At 39.7% G+C, this 21,999-nt stretch overlaps 2 protein-coding genes across 2 annotated transcripts; both read right to left on the bottom strand.

Moving 5' to 3' along the window:
* Window positions 1-1,378: 1,378 nt before the first annotated feature.
* Window positions 1,379-21,864, bottom strand: LOC121385636. The gene is made up of 4 exons (XM_041516392.1): window positions 21,701-21,864; window positions 6,523-6,676; window positions 4,022-4,161; window positions 1,379-2,403 (listed from the first exon to the last, which is right to left on the bottom strand). The coding sequence occupies exons 2-4, from the start codon at window positions 6,609-6,611 to the stop codon at window positions 1,565-1,567; spliced, it is 1,068 nt and encodes a 355-aa protein (XP_041372326.1). The 5' UTR covers window positions 6,612-6,676; window positions 21,701-21,864; the 3' UTR covers window positions 1,379-1,564.
* Window positions 8,689-18,972, bottom strand: LOC121385134 (GATA zinc finger domain-containing protein 14-like). The gene is made up of 3 exons (XM_041515672.1): window positions 18,912-18,972; window positions 16,760-17,890; window positions 8,689-8,696 (listed from the first exon to the last, which is right to left on the bottom strand). The coding sequence occupies exons 1-3, from the start codon at window positions 18,970-18,972 to the stop codon at window positions 8,689-8,691; spliced, it is 1,200 nt and encodes a 399-aa protein (XP_041371606.1).
* Window positions 21,865-21,999: the final 135 nt, after the last annotated feature.

The raw sequence follows: 21,999 nt of genomic DNA, 5'->3' as shown, positions 1-21,999 counted from the left end.
CACGTTAATACAGTAACAGTAACAGACTCATAGGAACGTGCTTGAACCTGTTTTCGATATAGGCACGTTAATACAGTAACAGTAACAGACTTATAGGAACGTGCCTGGACCTGTTTTAGGATATAGGCACGTTAATAAAGTAACAGTAACAGACTCATAGGAACGTGCTTGAACCTGTTTTCGATATAGGCACGTTAACAAAGTAACAGACTCATAGGAACGTGCTTGAACCTGTTTTCGATATAGGCACGTTAATACAGTAACAGTAACAGACTCATAGGAACGTGCTTGAACCTGTTTTTGATTTAGGCACGTTAATAAAGTAACAGTAGCAGACTCATAGGAACGTGCTTGAACCTGTTTTCGATATAGGCACGTAAATAAAGTAACAGTAACAGACTCATAGGAGCGTGCTTGAACCTGTTTTCGATATAGGCACGTTAATATAGTAACAGTAACAATAACTGACGTAATAATAGGCGTGTGATTATATATGCAGGTGCATGTATTTGCATTTCTAAAAACAAAAATTGCGTTTAGTATAACCCGGCTTGCTCCTTGTAAAACTTTTTGAGTTTAGACTTGAGACTCTAATAGATTCTGAGACTTTAATGTCATGGCAACGTCATACAAATTCGTCATTAGATATTGAGTTTAGACTCTTAAGTGTTTTATAAGCACTGACCCTGGCTTCGTAATTTCGGCTCTGTACATAGCATGAACATGAGCGCTATAAAAGGTTGTATGTACCCTGTTCAAGTGTCCGTGTCCGCACATGACAAGCCGTAGCTCACTGATGCGATCAGCCATGCTACTGTGGAAACATCCTTTGATTCTGTATTGGGCAGAGATGTGATTTTTAAAGTGTTAATTTGTATTTATTTCAGACTGACCCAGCGGTAACTTGACTCGTAAGGATGTGCTCTCGAATTGGCGCACACCGTCACTCCAGACTGGGCTTTTCTTTCCTTTCTTTTTTCTTTTTGTTTGTTTGTTTGTTTTGTTTGTTTGTTTTCTTGGGGGGGGGGGGGGGGTTGCTGATTTTTGTTACTGTTTAGTATTTGTTGTTTTCGTATTTGTTTCTGTTTAGAAAGTGTATGTGTGTGCGTGAGTGCGTGTGCGTGTGTGTATGTGTGTATTTGTGTATATGTGTGTGTGTGTGCGTGTCTGCGTGTGCGTGTGTGTGTATGGATATGTATGTGTGTATGTGTGTGTATGTATGTGTGTGTGTATGTGTGTATGTGTGTGCGTGTGCCTGTATGTGTGCCTCTGTGTGTGTGTATGTGTGTGTGTGTGTGTGTGTGTGTGACTGTGTGTGTGTGTGTGTGTGTGTGTGTGTGTGTGTGTGTGTGTGTGTGTGTGTGTGTGTGTGTGTGTGTGCCTGTATGTGTGTGTGCCTGTATGTGTATGTGTGTGTGTGTGCACGGGGATTTTTATCCGCTAATCTTTCGTGTGCATGTGTGGGGTGGGTGTTATTGTTTGTAGTTGTTTGTTTTTTCTTCTTGTTTTGTTTTTTTCGTTTATTGTTTGTTTTGGGGTTTTTGTGTTGTTTTTTATTGCCTGTTTATTTGAGTAAACTGCGAGTTTCGTCCAACTCTTTCAAAATGTCCAGCTCCTTTTCCTTGGGCGTGGTCGCCTCCTGGAGGCAGATGTAGAACAGTTTGATGAGCGACAGCGTGCTGCAGGTGGCCAGCAGTGAAAGGGAGAACACTCCGTTCAGCGTGCTGCCCCGCCAGGCCGTGACGAACACTCCGGTGAGAAAGACGATCATCACCACGTACGGACTCACGGTGTAGCGGCTGTACCGGTCCGCCAGGAAAATATCCACCAGGAAGTAGACCACGACGAAACCAGAAACCAGTCCGAGAACAATGGTGGACGATAGACCGACGTCCAGTTGAGGGATCGCGGCGTAAGACAGAACTGAGCCGAGGTCTAGCAGCGCGATGAGCGCGGACCACGTGGCGTAGAAGGCGACGCCGTTCTGGACGAGAACTCGAACCATCCACAGGTCGGCGCGTCGGCCCAGAGATTTCAGGAGGTACGAGTTCCTCCCCAGCCCACGGTACGACAAGACTAGAGCTCCGAACAAGGTGAAGGTCATGAGGAAGGCGAAGATGAAGGCGATGGAGACGTACATCCTGTCCCAGAGGAACATCCAGCCGATGTTGAAACAGAGGCCGAGAGAGAAGAGAAGGAAGAAGAACCGAGGAAGCAGGACCGGGCACAGGTAGACGGGACCTTCAGAAGTCTTCCGGAAGATGGACACGAGGCTGTAGATGGCCCAGACGAGCTGCCAGGCGAACACAGCGCCCCACAGCGAATACGTCCAGCTGGCTGGTGTTATCTCCAGTGGGAAACTGTCCGAGATGTTAGCGTATCCATTCACGAACAAGTTGTTTACTGAAAGAAAACGTGGGGGTAAAAAGGTTTATTGTTGTAATTTATTGTCTGCTAATCTTTGTCTTTATGATCTCAGGGCATAAAACAACAACACCCCTCCCCCACCCCCACCCCCCCCCCTCACCACCCAAAAAAAGGAAAAACAAAGAAACAACAACTAAAATAACCAGCCTATGTTTGTGCATGTAATTAAAACAATTACATGAAGTGTTATCGGAAATAGGCACATTGGGTTCACAGACACTGACGTTCTAAACGAGATGATGTTCTTTCTTTTAGTGTAATCGTTTAAAGTGTGTGTGTGGGGGGGGGGGGGGGGGGGGGGGGCGGGACGTAGCCCAGTGGTAAAGCGCTCGCTCCATGCGCGGTCGGTCTGAGATCGATCCCCGTTGGTGGGCCCATTGGGATATTTCTCGTTCCAGTCAGTGCACCACGACTGGTATATCAAAGGCCTTGGTATGTACTACCCTGTCTGTGGGATGGTGCATATAAAAGATCCCTTGCTGCTAATCGAAAAGAGTAGCCCATGAAGTGGCGACAGCGGGTTTCCTCCCTCAATATCTGTGTGGTCCTTAACCTTATGTCTGACGCCATATGACCGTAAATAAAATGTGTTGAGTGCGTCGTTAAATAAAACATTTCTTTCGTTAGTTTAAAGTGATTTATTAGTCAGGAACAGGCTACAGTGGCTGCAAGCTCAGGCCAGTCCATTATCAGAACCACCACGCCCCAAACATCGCCCGTTTGAAGTGCCCTTTTAAATACCTTTCTTCTTAATTCATCATCCACGATATACAAAACTAAATGCTTTTATTTTTTTTTATTTTTTTTTTGGGGGGGGTGGGGGTGGGGGGAGGGGTGCAGATGAATTCTTGGAATGAACGAGCATGTCTAAAACTCTTAAACGGTTAAGAAGCGGATTTTCTCTCCTTTTTTTTGGGAGGGTGGGGGGGGGGGGGGGGGAGTACTACCGATCTTTCCCCCTCCCGGTAGTTATTGCCCTGCCTAAAAACGTGTTTCTGATCATCTTTATTTCGGAATGTTCCGGAGAGCACTGTAGCCTGTTCCTGACTAATAAATCACTTTAAACGAACGAAAGAAATGTTTTATTTAACGACGCACTCAACACATTGTATTTAAGGTTATATGGCGTCAGACATATGGTTACGGACCACACAGACATTGAGGGAGGAAAACCGCTGTCGCCACTTCGTGGGCTACTCTTCGATTAGCAGCAAGGGGTCTTTTATATGCACCATCCCATAGACAGGATAGTACATGCCACGGCCTTTGTTATGCCAGTCGTGGTGCACTGGCTGGAGCGCGAAATATCAGACATATGATGAAGAACCACACATACAATGAGAGACGAAACGATCTGCCTCTACGCAATGGCATGGGCTACTCTTTCCCATTAGTAGTAGTAGCAAAGGATCTTTTATATGCAGCATACCACGGCCTTTGTTACACCAGTTGTGAAGCACTGGCTGGTGTGAGAAATACCCCAATTGGCCTATCGACTTGGATCGATTCCAGACCGACCGCGCATCAGGCGAGCGCTATACCACAGAGTTACATCCCCGCACCCCTCTCCTCTAGTCTTACTCTGGGACCTTACTGTGTATTTGTGGTATGGGCTGCACCTCGACGTTGAAGAAGATCGTGACGATGAGCACGAGGAAGTTGACGACGATGATGACGAGGAAGCCAGGCTCATGCTTCACCATCATCACGTACTCCTTGCCGGTCGCAACCCGACTGGAATAGAAAGACGTCACAATTAATGTATGGTGACGTCATCGTTCTCTACTCTACTAAAATAGTAACACCTCACAATTAATGGTGACGACATCGTTCTCAACACTACTGAAATTGTAACGTGGCAGTACATGATGACGTCATAGTTGTCCACTACTGAAATAGCAACATATCACAATTAATGGTGACGTAATATTTCTCTACTCTACTGAATAGTAACGTGACAATACATGATGACGCTACTAAAATATTAATACATAATGACGTCATCATTGTCTACTGAAATATTAACACATTAATACATGATGACGTCATCGTTATTTACTCAACTGAAAATTCAAATATTAACACATTAATATACGGTGACATCATAGTTGTCTCCTGAAAAAGTAAGACATTAATGCATGATGATGTCATCATTGTGTACCCTACTGAAACATTAATACGTTAATACATGATGACGTTATCGTTGTGTACTTTAAAACAATATTAACACATTAATACATGTTTGTTTGTTTTGTTTAACGACCCGTTAGATAATATTGATATATTAATCATCGGCTATTGGGTGCCAAACATTTGGTCATTTTGACGTATACTCTTAGAGAGGAAACCCGCTACATTTTTTCATTACTAGCAAGGGGTCTGTTATATGCAAATATCACGGCCTTTGATATACTAGTGGTGCACTAGCTAGAACGAGAAATAATACAATGGGCCCACTGACGGGGATCGATCACCGACCGACCGCGCATCAGGCATGTAAATTAAAAATGGGGCTACGTGTGTAATACGTAATATTATTATATACATAGCAATGAAATATATATAATTTCTACAGCTACTACTAAACTAAATAACTCCCGGCTGGGTCAAAGTTCGAGGTGCACCCAACTTTTGATAGAGAAGTTAACACCACAAGTCTTGTGATTAGTGATACATGTGAGTATGTTGGTGGTCGAAAAAATTAGTTTCATCTGGGTAAAAAATGTATGCAATTTTATTTCATCTAGTACAACTTTGTCAAGTAGCCTAGTGCTTGAAACATGTATGGGGTACCTGTAAAAAAAAGTACTCGAATTTTGTGCAGAACTAGGGTAGTTATAGACACTACCCGTTATTTCAGAAATGATTCACTTTAAGGATGAGGGGTGGCAGTATTTATATTCGTGGCGTTTATGTCGACTGATACGCTGCAGGTTGGAGTTTTAGCCACATGTTACTATTGTCGTCTATGGGATTTGATTTGGTAGTATACACCCTACAGAAAGCATAAAAGTGGTATTCGGTGAAGTCATATTTTCACTGTGTTTTAGTTACATTTAAAATATAGAAATCATAATTATATTTTTGTGACCAAAAACCAATGACTTTGTCGGTATTAAATATGGCGTCATCATAATTTGGGAAACTTACACAATGACATCAAGCAGTTTAAAGAGTTTAACTTAGTCTGCAATGTTACATTTGTAATAAAATGGTATTCTGTTACAAACCATTGCAGATTTTTAAACATAGTAAACTTTACTTTTTAATTTAATTAAAAATATATTGTGAACATGCATAAAATACAAAGTTAAAGCAGTGTGTAAGGCGGTTCAAATGGTTTCTACATAAGTGTATTAATATAAAAATTTAAAGGCTTTTTTCTTCTTATTTTGTCTTTTTTAAAGCTGAGGTATTAAATAGAATAACAAACTTGGTACCATTTATTATCACATGTATCACGTGACAAATGAACATTATTTCAATCGACATAATACATGTTATAATAACTGGTAACTCGTTTATTATCCTCTATTACAAAAACAAAATAAAATTTAAAACATTTATAAACAGAAAAAAACTACAAAACAAAACAACTAGGAAGACCCATCTACATACATGTACCTAAAAATTCAGAGACCTTCCTGGAAACAGAATTTATTATTATTAGAATTTATTATTATTATTATTATTAATATTAATATTAATATTATTATTATATTTTTATTATTATTATGGTTGTTGTTGTTATTGTATTTTGTGTTGTTTTTATTCTCTTTTTTTTTCTTTTTTCTTCTTTTTTTTTTGGGGGGGGGTTGGAGTGGGGTTTCGTGTAGACATGGGTTTCGTGTAGACATGGGTTTTCAGGCATGGCGGAATCAAGTGCACATTGTGTAGACTGACTGAGATTGAGGGCGCAAAGCAAAGTTTCTATGGGGTTCGGAAATATGCTCTCCCGTAACATTTTCAAAACTAGATTTCAGAAATACAATTCATCTCTGCCTTAAGGTTTATTACCATTTTTTATATTTTTTATTTAGCCCGTGCTTGTTTTTGTGTTAGTTAATGCTCAGCGTGTGTTTCAGACCAACTTACTCAAACAGTGTGTATTCTTCTTCTTCCTCTTCTTCTTCTTGGTGTTCTTGGTTTTTTTCTCCAGCCTCGTCTTCACCCGAGCCCCACATACACCCTTCTCCCCTTGATCACAGCGTGGTCTCAATTCACAGTTTAAAAATCACGCACACGGTGCCTAAAATGTTATATAGTTGAAGTAAATATATATATATAAACATAAAAAAACATATCACATGTGACATATGTGTGTCTGTCTGGGTATATGTATATGTAGATGTAGATGTAGATGTAGATGTAGATGTAGATGTAGATGTAGATGTAGATGTAGATAGATAGATAGATAGATAGATAGATAGATAGATAGATGTATATGTATATGTAGATAGATAGATAGATAGGTAGATAGATAGATGTGTACGCATACGCATACGCGCACACACACACACACACACACACACACACACACACACACAGACACACACACACACACACATACACACACACACATACATACAGAGATGTCACATGTAATATGGGTTTTTTTCTAGTGGAGTTCTTATCATATGCCCATTAATTGTTTTCAAAACACAGGGTCACTGCAATCAATGCGTTTTAAGGGAATGATTTATTGGAAATGAAAGACTGACTATGCATGCACACATTACATGCACAACTAAGAATATACAACCAGCCCATAGTATGTATCTTCAAGAGTAGTGTGTTTAAATATGATACATTGCATCTGTGACGGAACATGCTCTTAATTTGTTTTCGCCTGTGGCGATATTAATTGTTTTAGAGGGCCGTGTTCAGTTCCAATATGCACTTAAGCCCAGGTGGCCAGTAGTTACGTAATACCTCCGCGAGTGCTGTTTTTACAACCGTGATTTTGGCGACTAGGCGTCATTAAGTCTGACCATCTGAGAAAAAAATACCGCTTGGTTACTGTGGAAATATACACATCATAAGATTCGGTTCCGCGTCCTGTCTCCGGACCAGTCTGGGATTTTATAATAAATAGCTAGGATTTTAGAGATATCGGGGAGAAACATAAGGAAGGCTCCAGGGGATCGCTTTCCGTCTGGACTGGTAAATAATTTTATTTCTGCTCTGTTGTATAACCTTGATGTGATTGGTGTGACTTTAAATATTTTAATACTGTATTATACCAATATTATTTAGACGGTGCTGCCGGTCATCTGACGCAGTATTCTGTAGGCTCACCGTCTGATATATATATATATAAAGCTTAGCCAGTCATCCTAGAGGACCTAGGTAAACTGTAGGTTATTGTCTTTATTGTGATATGTACCAGTATTAATTCTGTGTTACAAGGTTACTGAATGAGTAGTAAGGGTTAATTAAAAATTAACCAGTTAGGAATAGAATTGTAATTCCTTTATTAATTAAGTTCTCCTGGAAGCGTTTCTCAATTATCACACGTGTGGGTGTTGTATCACGGTGAAGTGATTAGCATATTGTGTAAACTAGACACCTAGAGATTAACTAATTAAGTGATCAGTTCTGGGTTGTTATTATTTGTTGTTGTTAATTAACTACTGCGGCTGTACATTTGTCAGCGTAGGTTAATACAGATTCCAAAGTGTATTGTGTTTTTGTTGTGTTTTCTAGTGAACTAAACGTGTTATAATAATATATACTTAATATAAGATCTTATCTCTGATCATACTTAGACGAGCCAGCAGGTATAACTGCCTGTTACAGAGAGATCTAACAGATATACAGTTAGGAGAGATATTTGGACAATCGTGTTTCATTCAGTTACGGGTATTATAGGATCCCCGTGACAGCATCTGTATACAACTTTGCATAACACTGATGCTTCTTGAGGTGTACATTAAATCAGGTTGCACTGTAGGAACAACACTTTCAGTTATGTTGTCACATCATAACATAACACAAAAGATTGCATATGGCACTCCTGCGAATGTTATAATTTATTTATTACCCACAAACTGTGATTAAATTTGAGTGTAATCGCTTCAAAATCGAGGTTAATGTCATTCAATAGTTTTGATTACGGTGAAGTTAAATTGTGTCATCTTTATTCAATGTATTATTATGACCCGTGCCATACAGTGTGAAAATACGATATTTGTGTATATATGTTTACTGCTATGTATGTAGCCGGTTGTAGTAAACCACATGGGTAATAAACTTGACACTTCACCTAACTAGTACAAATGTTACAGGAAATACACCTTAGTAAGCATAGGCTATACATTACCTATCCTCTGTAACATGAAGTATGTGCTTCTGTACTGTAAGTATTAATTCATTCATTCATTCATTTGAACTTATTTTCGAGCTTATAACAAAATAAGGTTCAAACTCGCTGTCCTGGGCATACACCTCAACTATCTGGGTTGTCTGACCAGAACAGACGGTTAGTGGTTAGTGATAGAGAAGTCGGTGTAGTGACCTTAAACCTAAACACTCAGTCGTTAAACTCCCTCTGGGTTAGTGGTTAGTGAGAGAGAAGAGGGTGTAGTGGTCTTACACCTACACACTGAGTCGTTAAACTCCCTCTGGGTTAGTGAGAGAGAAGAGGGTGTAGTGGTCTTACACCTACACACTGAGTCGTTAAACTCGCTCTGAGTTAGTGGTTAGTGAGAGACAAGTCGGTGTAGTAGTCTTACACCTAAACACTGAGTCGTTAAACTCCCTCTGGGTTAATGGTTAGTGAGAAAGAAGCGGGTGTAGTGGTCTTACACCTACACACTGAGTCGTTAAACTCCCTCTGGGTTAGTGGTTAGTGAGAGAGAAGCGGGTGTAGTGGTCTTACACCTACACACTGAGTCGTTAAACTCCCTCTGGGTTAGTGGTTAGTGAGAGAGAAGCGGGTGTAGTGGTCTTACACCTACACACTGAGTCATTAAACTCACTCTGGGTTAGTGGTTAGTGAGAGAGAAGTCGGTGTATTGACCTTAAACCTACACACTTAATCGTTAAACTCACTCTGGGTTAGTGGTTAGTGAGAGAGAAGTCGGTGCAGTAGTCTTACACCTACACACTGAGTCGTTAAACTCGCTCTGGGTTAGTGGTTAGTGAGAGAGAAGTCGGTGTATTGACCTTAAACCTACACACTTAATCGTTAAACTCACTCTGGGTTAGTGGTTAGTGAGAGAGAAGTCGGTGTAGTAGTCTTACACCTACACACTGAGTCATTAAACTCCCTCTGGGTTAGTGGTTAGTGAGAGACAAGTCGGTGTAGTGGTCTTACACCTACACACTGAGTCGTTAAACTCCCTCTGGGTTAGTGGTTAGTGAGAGAAAAATCGGTGTAGTGGTCTTACACCTACACACTGAGTCGTTAAACTCCCTCTGAGTTAGTGGTTAGTGAGAGAGAAGTCGGTGTAGTGACCGTAATCCTACACACTGAGTCGTTAAACTCCCTCTGGGTTAGTGGTTAGTGAGAGAGAAGCGGGTGTAGTGGTCTTACACCTACACACTGAGTCGTTAAACTCCCTCTGGGTTAGTGAGAGACAAGTCGGTGTAGTAGTCTTACACCTACACACTGAGTCGTTAAACTCCCTCTGGGTTAGTGGTTAGTGAGAGAGAAGCGGGTGTAGTGGACTTACACCTACACACTGAGTCGTTAAACTCTCTCTGGGTTAGTGGTTAGTGAGAGAGAAGCGGGTGTAGTGGTCTTACACCTACACACTGAGTCGTTAAACTCCCTCTGGGTTAGTGGTTAGTGAGAGAAAAGTCGGTGTAGTGGTCTTACACCTACACACTGAGTCGTTAAACTCGCTCTGGGTTAGTGGTTAATGAGAGACAAGTCGATGTAGTGGTCTTACACCCACACACTGAGTCGTTAAACTCCCTCTGGGTTAGTGGTTAGTGAGAGAGAAGTCGGTGTAGTGGTCTTACACCTACACACTTAATCGTTAAACTCACTCTGGGTTAGTGGTTAGTGAGAGAGAAGTCGGTGTAGTGGTCTTACACCTAAACACTGAGTCATTAAACTCACTCTGGGTTAGTGGTTAGTGAGAGAGAAGTCGGTGTATTGACCTTAAACCTACACACTGAGTCGTTAAACTCCCTCTGGGTTAGTGGTTAGTGAGAGAAAAATCGGTGTAGTGGTCTTACACCTACACACTGAGTCGTTAAACTCCCTCTGGGTTAGTGGTTAGTGAGAGACAAGTCGGTGTAGTGGTCTTACACCTACACACTGAGTCGTTAAACTCTCTCTGGGTTAGTGGTTAGTGAGAGAGAAGCGGGTGTAGTGGTCTTACACCTACACACTGAGTCGTTAAACTCCCTCTGAGTTAGTGGTTAGTGAGAGAGAAGTCGGTGTAGTGACCGTAATCCTACACAATGAGTCATTAAACTCACTCTGGGTTAGTGGTTAGTGAGAGACAAGTCGGTGTAGTGGTCTTACACCAACACACTGAGTCGTTAAACTCACTCTGGGTTAGTGGTTAGTGAGAGAGAAGTCGGTGTAGTGACCGTAATCCTACACACTGAGTCATTAAACTCACTCTGGGTTAGTGGTTAGTGAGAGACAAGTCGGTGTAGTGGTCTTACACCTACACACTGGGTCGTTAAACTCGCTCTGGGTTAGTGGTTAGTGAGAGAGAAGTCGGTGTAGTGACCGTAATCCTACACACTGAGTCATTAAACTCACTCTGGGTTAGTGGTTAGTGAGAGACAAGTCGGTGTAGTGGTCTTACACCTACACACTGAGTCGTTAAACTCGCTCTGGGTTAGTGGTTAGTGAGAGAGAAGTCGGTGTAGTGACCGTAATCCTACACACTGAGTCATTAAACTCACTCTGGGTTAGTGGTTAGTGAGAGACAAGTCGGTGTAGTGGTCTTACACCTACACACTGAGTCGTTAAACTCCGTCTGGGTTAGTGGTTAGTGAGAGAGAAGTCGGTGTAGTGGTCTTACACCTACACCCTGGGTCGTTAAACTCGCTCTGGTTAGTGGTTAGTGAGAGAGAAGTCGGTGTAGTGACCGTAATCCTACACACTGAGTCATTAAACTCACTCTGGGTTAGTGGTTAGTGAGAGACAAGTCGGTGTAGTGGTCTTACACCTACACACTGAGTCGTTAAACTCCGTCTGGGTTAGTGGTTAGTGAGAGAGAAGTCGGTGTAGTGGTCTTACACCTACACACTGAGTCGTTAAACTCGCTCTGGGTTAGTGGTTAGTGAGAGAGAAGTCGGTGTAGTGACCGTAATCCTACACACTGAGTCATTAAATTCACTCTGGGTTAGTGGTTAGTGAGAGACAAGTCGGTGTAGTGGTCTTACACCTACACACTGAGTCGTTAAACTCCGTCTGGGTTAGTGGTTAGTGAGAGAGAAGTCGGTGTAGTGGTCTTACACCTACACCCTGGGTCGTTAAACTCGCTCTGGTTAGTGGTTAGTGAGAGAGAAGTCAGTGTAGTGACCGTAATCCTACACACTGAGTCGTTAAACTCACTCTGGGTTAGTGAGAGAGAAGTCGGTGTAGTGACCTTAAACCTACCCGTCTGAATCGTTTACCTCGCTTTTGGGTGGGAGCCGGAACCGGGATACGAACCCAGTACCTACCTGTAGTAGCCTTGTGTCCGATGGTTTAACCATGACACCATAGAGGCCGGCACTATTATTCTGTGGTTCTGTACTATTATTACGTTTATCTTTTCGACTTGGCATCGTGATTGGGACGGTGAGGTTGCGAACAAGCTTCATGCTATCAAGCCAGTCTTGGAAGAGTGGCAGTCCTGCTATAGACAGTGCAGGAAGGATGAAATAGTCTTGTGTCGTGCTCGCATCGGTCACACTTACTTAACCCATTCATTTATCTTGAAGAAAGATCCTCCACCTCAGTGTGAGCACTGCCAGTGTCTTCTGACTGTGCGACACATTTTGGTGGAGTGTAAGCAGTTGTCAGCAACTCGAAAAGATATATTTGGGCAAAGAAATGTGCTGGAATCATTTCGATTGCATCCAGAACTTTTATTGCAGTTTTTACGCGATACTTAATTTTATTCTAAATTTTAATTATATCTATCTGTGATGTTTGTATTTTTGAACGGTCCTTTACACTGTGTTTTTGTTTAACTGTTGAATTTTTATATTGATGTTGGTCGTCGCTTTAGTTTTTTTTATTTACCGTGGTTTGACGCCCGGTGGTCGATGTGTTTTTCGTACCTGGGGTGTCGTTAAACATTCATTCATTCATTGGTTATGTACTATTATTACATGGTTCTGTACTGTCATAACGTGGTGATGTACTAGTATTACATGGTTATGTACTGTTATTACGTGGTTCTGTACTGTTATTACGTGGTTATGTACTAGTATTACATGGTTATGTACTGTTATTACATGGTTCTGTACTGTCATAACGTGGTTATGTACTAGTATTACATGGTTATGTACTGTTATTACGTGGTTCTGTACTGTTATTACGTGGTTCTGTACTGTTATTAGCTGGTTCTGCACTATTATTACGTGTTTCTGTACTGTTATTACATGGTTCTGTACTGTTATTACATGGTTCTGTACTGTTATTACGTGGTTCTGTACCGTTATGTGGTTCTGTACTATTATTAGCTGGTTCTGCACTATTATTAGCTGGTTCTGCACTATCATTAGGTGGTTCTGTATTATTATTACATGGTTCCCTACTGTTATTACGTGGTTCTGTATTATTACATGGTTCTGTCCTGTTATTACGTGGTTCTGTATTGTTATTACATGGTTCCGTACTGTTATTACGTGGTTCTGTACTGTTATTGCGTGGTTATGTACTGTTATTATGTGGTTCTGTACTATTATTACGTGATATGTCCTGTTATTACGTGGTTCTGTACTATTACTAATGTGGTTCTGCGCTATTACTAGTTGGTTCTGTACTATTATTACGTGTTTCTGTACTATTATATGGTTCTGTACTATTGTGGTTCTGTACTATTATTACGTGGTTCTGTACTATTATTAGGTGTTTCTGTCCTGTCATTACGTGCTTCTGTCCTGTCATTACGTGTTTCTGTATTATTATTACATGGTTCTATATTATTATTACATGGTTCTGTCCTGTTATTACGTGTTTCTGTATTATTATTACGTGTTTCTGTATTATTATTACATGGGTCTCTCCTGTTATTACGTGGTTCTGTATTATTATTACATGGTTCTGTCCTGTTATTACGTGGTTCTGTCCTGTTATTACGTGGTTCTGTATTATTATTACATGGTTCTGTCCTGTTATTACGTGTTTCTGTCCTGTTATTACGTGTTTCTGTCCTGTTATTACGTGTTTCTGTATTATTATTACATGGTTCTGTCCTGTTATTACATGGTTCTGTCCTGTTATTACGCGGTTCTGTATTATTATTACATGGTTCTGTCCTGTTATTACGTGTTTCTTTCCTGTTATTACGTGGTCCTGTCCTGTTATTACGTGTTTCTGTCCTGTTATCTGTTATTACAAGGTTCTGTCCTGTTATTACATGTTTCTGTCCTGTTATTACGTGCTTCTGTCCTGTTATTACGTGTTTCTGTCGTGTTATTACGTGTTTCTGTATTATTACTACATGGTTCTGTCCTGTTATTACGTGGTTCTGTATTATTATTACATGGTTCTGTCCTGTTATTACGTGTTTCTGTATTATTATTACGTGTTTCTGTCGTGTTATTACGTGGTTCTGTATATTATTATATGGTTCTGTCCTGTTATTACGTGGTTCTGTCCTGTTATTACGTGGTCCTGTCCTGTTATTACGTGTTTCTGTCCTGTTATCTGTTATTACGTGGTTCTGTCCTGTTATTACATGTTTCTGTCCTGTTATTACGTGCTTCTGTCCTGTTATTACGTGTTTCTGTCGTGTTATTACGTGTTTCTGTATTATTACTACATGGTTCTGTCCTGTTATTACGTGGTTCTGTATTATTATTACATGGTTCTGTCCTGTTATTACGTGTTTCTGTATTATTATTACGTGTTTCTGTCGTGTTATTACGTGGTTCTGTATATTATTATATGGTTCTGTCCTGTTATTACGTGTTTCCGTAGTATTATTACATGGTTCTCTCCTGTTATTACGTGCTTCTGTCCTATTATTACGTGTTTCTGTCGTGTTATTACGTGGTTCTCTATTATTATTACATTGTTCTGTCCTGTTATTACATGGTTCTGTATTATTATTACATGGTTCTGTCGTGTTATTACGTGTTTCTGTTGTGTTATTACGTGGTTCTGTATTATTATTACATGGTTCTGTCCCGTTATTACGAGTTTCTGTATTATTATTACATGGTTCTGTCCTGTTATTACGTGGTTCTGTCCTGTTATTACGTGTTTCTGTATTATTATTACATGGTTCTGTCCTGTTATTACGTGTTTCTGTATTATTATTACATGGTTTTGTCCTGTTATTACGTGGTTCTGTCCTGTTATTACGTGATTCTGTATTATTATTACATGATTCTGTCGTGTTATTACGTGTTTCTGTCCTGTTATTACGTGTTTCTGTATTAGTATTACATGGTTGTGTCCTGTTATTACATGGTTCTGTCCTGTTAGTACGTGGTTCTCTATTATTATTACATGGTTCTGTCCTGTTATTACGTGGTTCCGTCCTGTTATTACGTGGTTCTGTATTATTATTACATGGTTCTGTCCTGATATTACGTGGTTCTGTCCTGTTATTACGTGGTTCTGTATTATTATTGCATGGTTGTGTCCTGTTATTACGTGTTTCTGTATTATTATTACATGGTATTGTCCTGTTATTACGTGGTTCTGTATTATTATTACATGGTTCTGTCCTGTTATTACGTGTTTCTGTATTATTATTACATGGTTCTGTCCTGTTATTACGTGTTTCTTTCCTGTTATTACGTGTTTCTGTATTATTATTACGTGTTTCTGTCGTGTTATTACGTGGTTCTGTATTATTATTACATGGTTCTGTCCTGTTATTACGTGTTTCTGTATTATCATTACATGGTTCTGTCCTGTTATTACGTGCTTCTGTCCTGTTATTACGTGTTTCTGTCGTGTTATTACGTGTTTCTGTATTATTATTGCATGGTTCTGTTCTGTTATTACGTGGTTCTGTATTTTTATTACATAGTTCTGTCGTGGTATTACATGGTTCTCTACTGTTATTACGTGGTTCTATATTATTATTACGTGGTTCTGTCGTGTTATTACGTGTACCTGTACTGTTATTACGTGGTTCTGTACTATTATTACATGGTTCTGTCTTATTGCGTGGGTCTGCACTATTATTACGTGGTTCTGTCTTGTTATTACATGGTTCTGTCTTATTGCGTGGGTCTGCACTATTATTACGTGGTTCTGTACTATTATTACGTGGTTCTGTCGTGTTATTACGTGGTTCTGTCCTGTTATTACATGGTTCTGTACTATTATTACGTGGTTCTGTCCTGTTATTACGTGGTTCTGTCTTATTGCGTGTTTCTGTCGTGTTATTACGTGTTTCTGTACTGTTATTACGTGTTTCTGTATTATTATTACATGGTTTTCTCCTGTTATTACGTGGTTCTGTCCTGTTATTACGTGATTCTGTATTATTATTACATGGTTCTGTCGTGTGATTACGTGTTTCTCTCCTGTTATTACGTGTTTCTGTGTTAGTATTACATGGTTCTGTCCTGTTATTACGTGTTTCTTTCCTGTTATTACGTGTTTCTGTATTAGTATTACATGGTTCTGTCCTGTTATTACGTGGTTCTGTCCTGTTATTACGTGGTTCCGTCCTGTTATTACGTGGTTCTGTATTATTATTACATGGTTCTGTCCTGATATTACGTGGTTCTGTCCTGTTATTACGTGATTCTGTATTATTATTGCATGGTTCTGTCCTGTTATTACGTGTTTCTGTATTATTATTACATGGTTCTATATTATTATTACATGGTTCTGTCCTGTTATTACGTGTTTCTGTATTATTATTACATGGTTCTGTCCTGTTATTACGTGTTTCTTTCCTGTTATTACGTGTTTCTGTATTATTATTACGTGTTTCTGTCGTGTTATTACGTGGTTCTGTATTATTATTACATGGTTCTGTCCGGTTATTACGTGTTTCTGTCGTGTTATTACGTGTTTCTGTATTATTATTACATGGTTCTGTTCTGTTATTACGTGGTTCTGTATTATTATTACATGGTTCTGTCCTGTTATTACGTGTTTCTGTATTATTATTACATGGTTCTGTCCTGTTATTACGTGTTTCTTTCCTGTTATTACGTGTTTCTGTATTATTATTACGTGTTTCTGTCGTGTTATTACGTGGTTCTGTATTATTATTACATGGTTCTGTCCTGTTATTACGTGTTTCTGTATTATCATTACATGGTTCTGTCCTGTTATTACGTGCTTCTGTCCTGTTATTACGTGTTTCTGTCGTGTTATTACGTGTTTCTGTATTATTATTGCATGGTTCTGTTCTGTTATTACGTGGTTCTGTATTTTTATTACATAGTTCTGTCGTGGTATTACATGGTTCTCTACTGTTATTACGTGGTTCTATATTATTATTACGTGGTTCTGTCGTGTTATTACGTGTACCTGTACTGTTATTACGTGGTTCTGTACTATTATTACATGGTTCTGTCTTATTGCGTGGGTCTGCACTATTATTACGTGGTTCTGTCTTGTTATTACATGGTTCTGTCTTATTGCGTGGGTCTGCACTATTATTACGTGGTTCTGTACTATTATTACGTGGTTCTGTCGTGTTATTACGTGGTTCTGTCCTGTTATTACATGGTTCTGTACTATTATTACGTGGTTCTGTCCTGTTATTACGTGGTTCTGTCTTATTGCGTGTTTCTGTCGTGTTATTACGTGTTTCTGTACTGTTATTACGTGTTTCTGTATTATTATTACATGGTTTTCTCCTGTTATTACGTGGTTCTGTCCTGTTATTACGTGATTCTGTATTATTATTACATGGTTCTGTCGTGTGATTACGTGTTTCTCTCCTGTTATTACGTGTTTCTGTGTTAGTATTACATGGTTCTGTCCTGTTATTACGTGTTTCTTTCCTGTTATTACGTGTTTCTGTATTAGTATTACATGGTTCTGTCCTGTTATTACGTGGTTCTGTCCTGTTATTACGTGGTTCCGTCCTGTTATTACGTGGTTCTGTATTATTATTACATGGTTCTGTCCTGATATTACGTGGTTCTGTCCTGTTATTACGTGATTCTGTATTATTATTGCATGGTTCTGTCCTGTTATTACGTGTTTCTGTATTATTATTACATGGTTCTATATTATTATTACATGGTTCTGTCCTGTTATTACGTGTTTCTGTATTATTATTACATGGTTCTGTCCTGTTATTACGTGTTTCTTTCCTGTTATTACGTGTTTCTGTATTATTATTACGTGTTTCTGTCGTGTTATTACGTGGTTCTGTATTATTATTACATGGTTCTGTCCGGTTATTACGTGTTTCTGTCGTGTTATTACGTGTTTCTGTATTATTATTACATGGTTCTGTTCTGTTATTACGTGGTTCTGTCGTGGTCTTACATGGTTCTCTACTGTTATTACGTGGTTCTGTATTATTATTACGTGGTTCTGTCGTGTTATTACGTGTTTCTGTACTGTTATTACGTGGTTCTCTACTATTATTACATGGTTCTGTCCTGTTATTACGTCGTTCTGTCCTGTTATTACATGGTTCTGTCTTATTGCGTGGGTCTGCACTATTATTACGTGGTTCTGTACTATTATTACGTGGTTCTGTACTATTATTACGTGGTTCTGTCGTGTTATTACGTGGTTCTCTACTGTTATTACGTGGATCTGTACTATTATTACGTGGTTCTGCACTATTATTACGTGGTTCTGCACTATTATTACGTGGTTCTGTACTATTATTACGTGGTTCTGTCGTGTTATTACGTGGTTCTCTACTGTTATTACGTGGTTCTGTACTATTATTACGTGGTTCTGCACTATTATTACGTGGTTCTGCACTATTATTACGTGGGTTCTGCACTATTATTACGTGGTTCCGTCGTGTTATTACGTGTTTCTGTACTGTTATTACGTGGTTCTGTACTATTATTACATGGTTCTGTCCTGTTATTACGTGGTTCTGTCCTGTTATTACATGGTTCTGTCTTATTGCGTGGGTCTGCACTATTATTACGTGGTTCTGCACTATTATTACGTGGTTCTGTACTGTTATTACGTGGTTCTGTACTATTATTACGTGGTTCTGTCCTGTTATTACGTGGTTCTGCATTATTATTGTGTGGTTGTGTGCTGTTAATAGTGTTTCTAATTTGACGTGTGTTTGTATACTCTTTCTGTGTGCTTCTGTGTGTTTCTATACAGTACTGTTATTGTTTTTGTATATTATATTGTTGCTCTTTGTTTGTTTACTGTTGTGTTGTAGTCCTACTGTTGTCACGTCGATCTGTTCTCTCGCAGTGTGACACCCCGCGGTTACTATAATTGGCCATATGTTGCAGTGTATAACAATGTCGTATGCAGACATACATATATATATAATTGATTTTCCTGAACATTGCACTTGAATCCCTTACTGCATTCTCAATACAAATCAACCACAGTATCGTGACGTTCTGCCCCACCACCGTATGTGAATCACTCCCCCCCCCCCCCCCCCCCCCCCTCCGTACCTATGGTTTTATCACACGTGTTACTGACGGCCAAGATTACTCATTGACTATCCAAATTATTTCCTTAGGTAAAAGTTTAAAGTTTATTTTATTTAACAACATCACTAGAGCACATTGATTTATTAATCATTGGTTACTGAATGTCAGTATTTGGTAATTCTGACATATATAGTTTTAGAGAGCAAACGATCCACATTTTTCCTTTAGTAGCAACGGATCTTCTAGATGCATCATCCCACATACAGGATAGCACATACCACGGCCTTTTATATATCAGTCGTAGTGCACTGGCTGGAAATAGCCCAAATGGCCCACCGACAGGGGTCGATACCAAACATTGATATTGAAATAAGGGAACACTTTTCAGGCGCTATTATCATTGTAGGGGCGAGACGTAGCCCAGTGGTAAAGCGCTCGCTTGATGCGCGGTCGGTCTAGAATTTTTCGTTCCAGCCATTGCACCACGACTGGTATAACAAAGTTCGTGGTATGTGCTATCCTGTCTGTGGGATAGTGCATATAAAATATACCTTGCTACTAATGGGAAAAAATGTAGCAGGTTTCCTTTCTAAGACTATATTTCGGAATTACCAAATGTTTGACATCCAATAGCCGATGGTGGTGTTACACAAAATGAACAAACGTCTTCTATACTCAACAACGAACATTTTGCAAATATCTCTTATGACGTCTAAATTTGCCATGGTTGAATAAACTTAAAAGGAAACCAGGTTTATAAATGTTATGCTATTTATTTTAACATTAGCTAAACTTTTGTTGTTGAGTATATTATCATCGTAATGTGTGTATAAAGTACGAAGGTGTAATGTGGATATGAAAGAAAGAAGTGTTTTATTTAACGACGCACTCCAACACATTTTTATTTACGGTTATATGGCGTCACACATATGGTTAAGGACCACACAGATTTTGAGAGGAAACCCGCTGTTGCCACTACATGGGCTACTCTTCCGATTAGCAGCAAGGGATCTTTTATTTGCACTTCCCACACAGGATAGCACAAACCCTGACCTTTGTTGAACCAGTTATGGATCACTGGTCGGTGCAAGTGGTTTTACACCTACCCATTGAGCCTTGAGGAGCACTCACTCAGGGTTTGGAGTCGGTATCTGGATTAAAAATCCCATGCCTCGACCTCGGTGGCGTCGTGGTTAAGCCATCGGTCTACAGGCTGGTAGGTAATGGGTTCGGATCCCAGTCGAGGCATGAGATTTTTAATACAGATACCGACTCCAAACCCTGAGTGAGTGTTCCGCAAGGCTCAGTGTGTAGGTGTAAACCACTTGCACCGACCAGTGATCCATAACTGGTTCAACAAAGGCCATGGTTTGTGCTATCCTGCCTTTGGGAAGCGCAAATAAAAGATCCCTTGCTTCTAATCGGAAAGAGTAGCCCATGAAGTGGCGACGGCGGGTTTCCTCACAAAATCTGTGTGGTCCTTAACCATATGTCTGACGCCATATAACCGTAAATAAAATGTGTTGAGTGCGTCGTTAAATAAAACATTTTTCTTTCCATACGTATTAGTATTTAAAAACTATGGTCTGTCACTTCAAAAATAAATCCGAGTTTGTTGTTTTAATCACACGCGATATCGCTGCTTTAATATTAAAACCATACTCTCAACACTGTTTGCGAGGGCAGGGGGGGGGGGGGGGAGGGGTCTAGCCCAGTTGGTAGAGCGTTCGCCTGAGGTGCTTGAATCCTGCCTACGAGAAAGTGTATGGTAAAATATCCTTTACTGCTAGGGCGAGGCGTAGCCAGTGGTACAGCGCTCGCTTGATGCGCGGTCGGTTTGGGATCGATCCCCGTCTAGCCAGTGCACCACAACTGGTACATCAAAAGCCGTGGTATGTGCCGTCCTGTCTATGGGATGGTGCATATAAAAGATTCTTTACTGGTAATAAAAAAGAGTAGCCCATGAAGCGGCGACTGCGGATTTCCTCCCTCAATATCTGTGTGGTCCTTAACCATATGTCTGACGCCATATAACCGTAAATAAAATGTGTTGAGTGCGTCGTTAAATAAAACATTTCCTTCCTTTACTGCTAATGGTTTAAAGGGACATTCCTGAGTTTTCTTCATAAAATATTAGTGGCTGTATATTAAACGTGTTTCTGATCGTTCTAATATTTGTACTAGGTTAAAATTCCTTTTATTTCTTAAAATATTGTTTTTTCGTACGTACGAAATTATTTGAAAACAAAATCCAGTTTGGGCTTCTTACAAATATTAAAACGACCAGAAACACATTGAATATACAGACACTGATATTCTAAACAAGAAAATATATTTAATATGTAAGTTTAATCGTAGAAATATGTTATTAGTCGGAAACATCTTATAATGGAGCAAACTCAGGAATGTCCCTTTAATGTACAGAGGTTCTTCTGACGGCTACGCGTCAGAAATACCAAATGTTTGAATTCAAACAACCGATGATTCATTAAACAATGTGCTCTAGTTGTATCACTAAAGAAAACTAAAAGCATTTACCTAAATACTGTTTAAAATATAACTATCTTACCTGCAGAATCCAAACAGACATGAAAACCTACTCAGTTGTAGGTATCCCAGAATTCCAGTGTCATGATATCTCAATATTGTCACCGAGAACTTAATACAGAACCATTAATAATACTGAATATTAACAGGTGAACCACAACCACGGTAGCCAAGTTCTCCCCCCATTGTGCTTATACTGCACAATGCGTCTCCGTATTGATACGATATTGGTTTGATTGTTCGGGTTCTGCACGCGGCAACAGGTGGCCTTGTGGATCTCGTTCGTGTACGGGAAGTTGGGTTAATAACAATCGATGACAC

Source organism: Gigantopelta aegis, chromosome 11, assembly GCF_016097555.1.
Source record: "Gigantopelta aegis isolate Gae_Host chromosome 11, Gae_host_genome, whole genome shotgun sequence".
In the NCBI taxonomy this organism is placed as follows: Eukaryota; Metazoa; Mollusca; class Gastropoda; order Neomphalida; family Peltospiridae; genus Gigantopelta; species Gigantopelta aegis.
This window is presented reverse-complemented; position numbering and strand designations above follow the sequence as displayed.

Bases quoted from the DNA above. Each gene is read 5' to 3' on its own strand.
- LOC121385636 (XM_041516392.1), bottom strand. From the start codon at position 6,611: ATGTGGGGCTCGGGTGAAGACGAGGCTGGAGAAAAAAACCAAGAACAC. The intron at 4,162-6,522 runs GTAAGTTGGTCT...TTTCTATTCCAG, and splicing joins GAAGAATACACACTGTTTGA to TCGGGTTGCGACCGGCAAGG. The intron at 2,404-4,021 runs GTAAGGTCCCAG...GTTTTCTTTCAG, and splicing joins GCCCATACCACAAATACACA to TAAACAACTTGTTCGTGAAT.
- LOC121385134 (XM_041515672.1), bottom strand. From the start codon at position 18,972: ATGGCCAATTATAGTAACCGCGGGGTGTCACACTGCGAGAGAACAGAT. The intron at 17,891-18,911 runs GTAGGACTACAA...ATAACACGACAG, and splicing joins AACAGATCGACGTGACAACA to AAACACGTAATAATAATACA.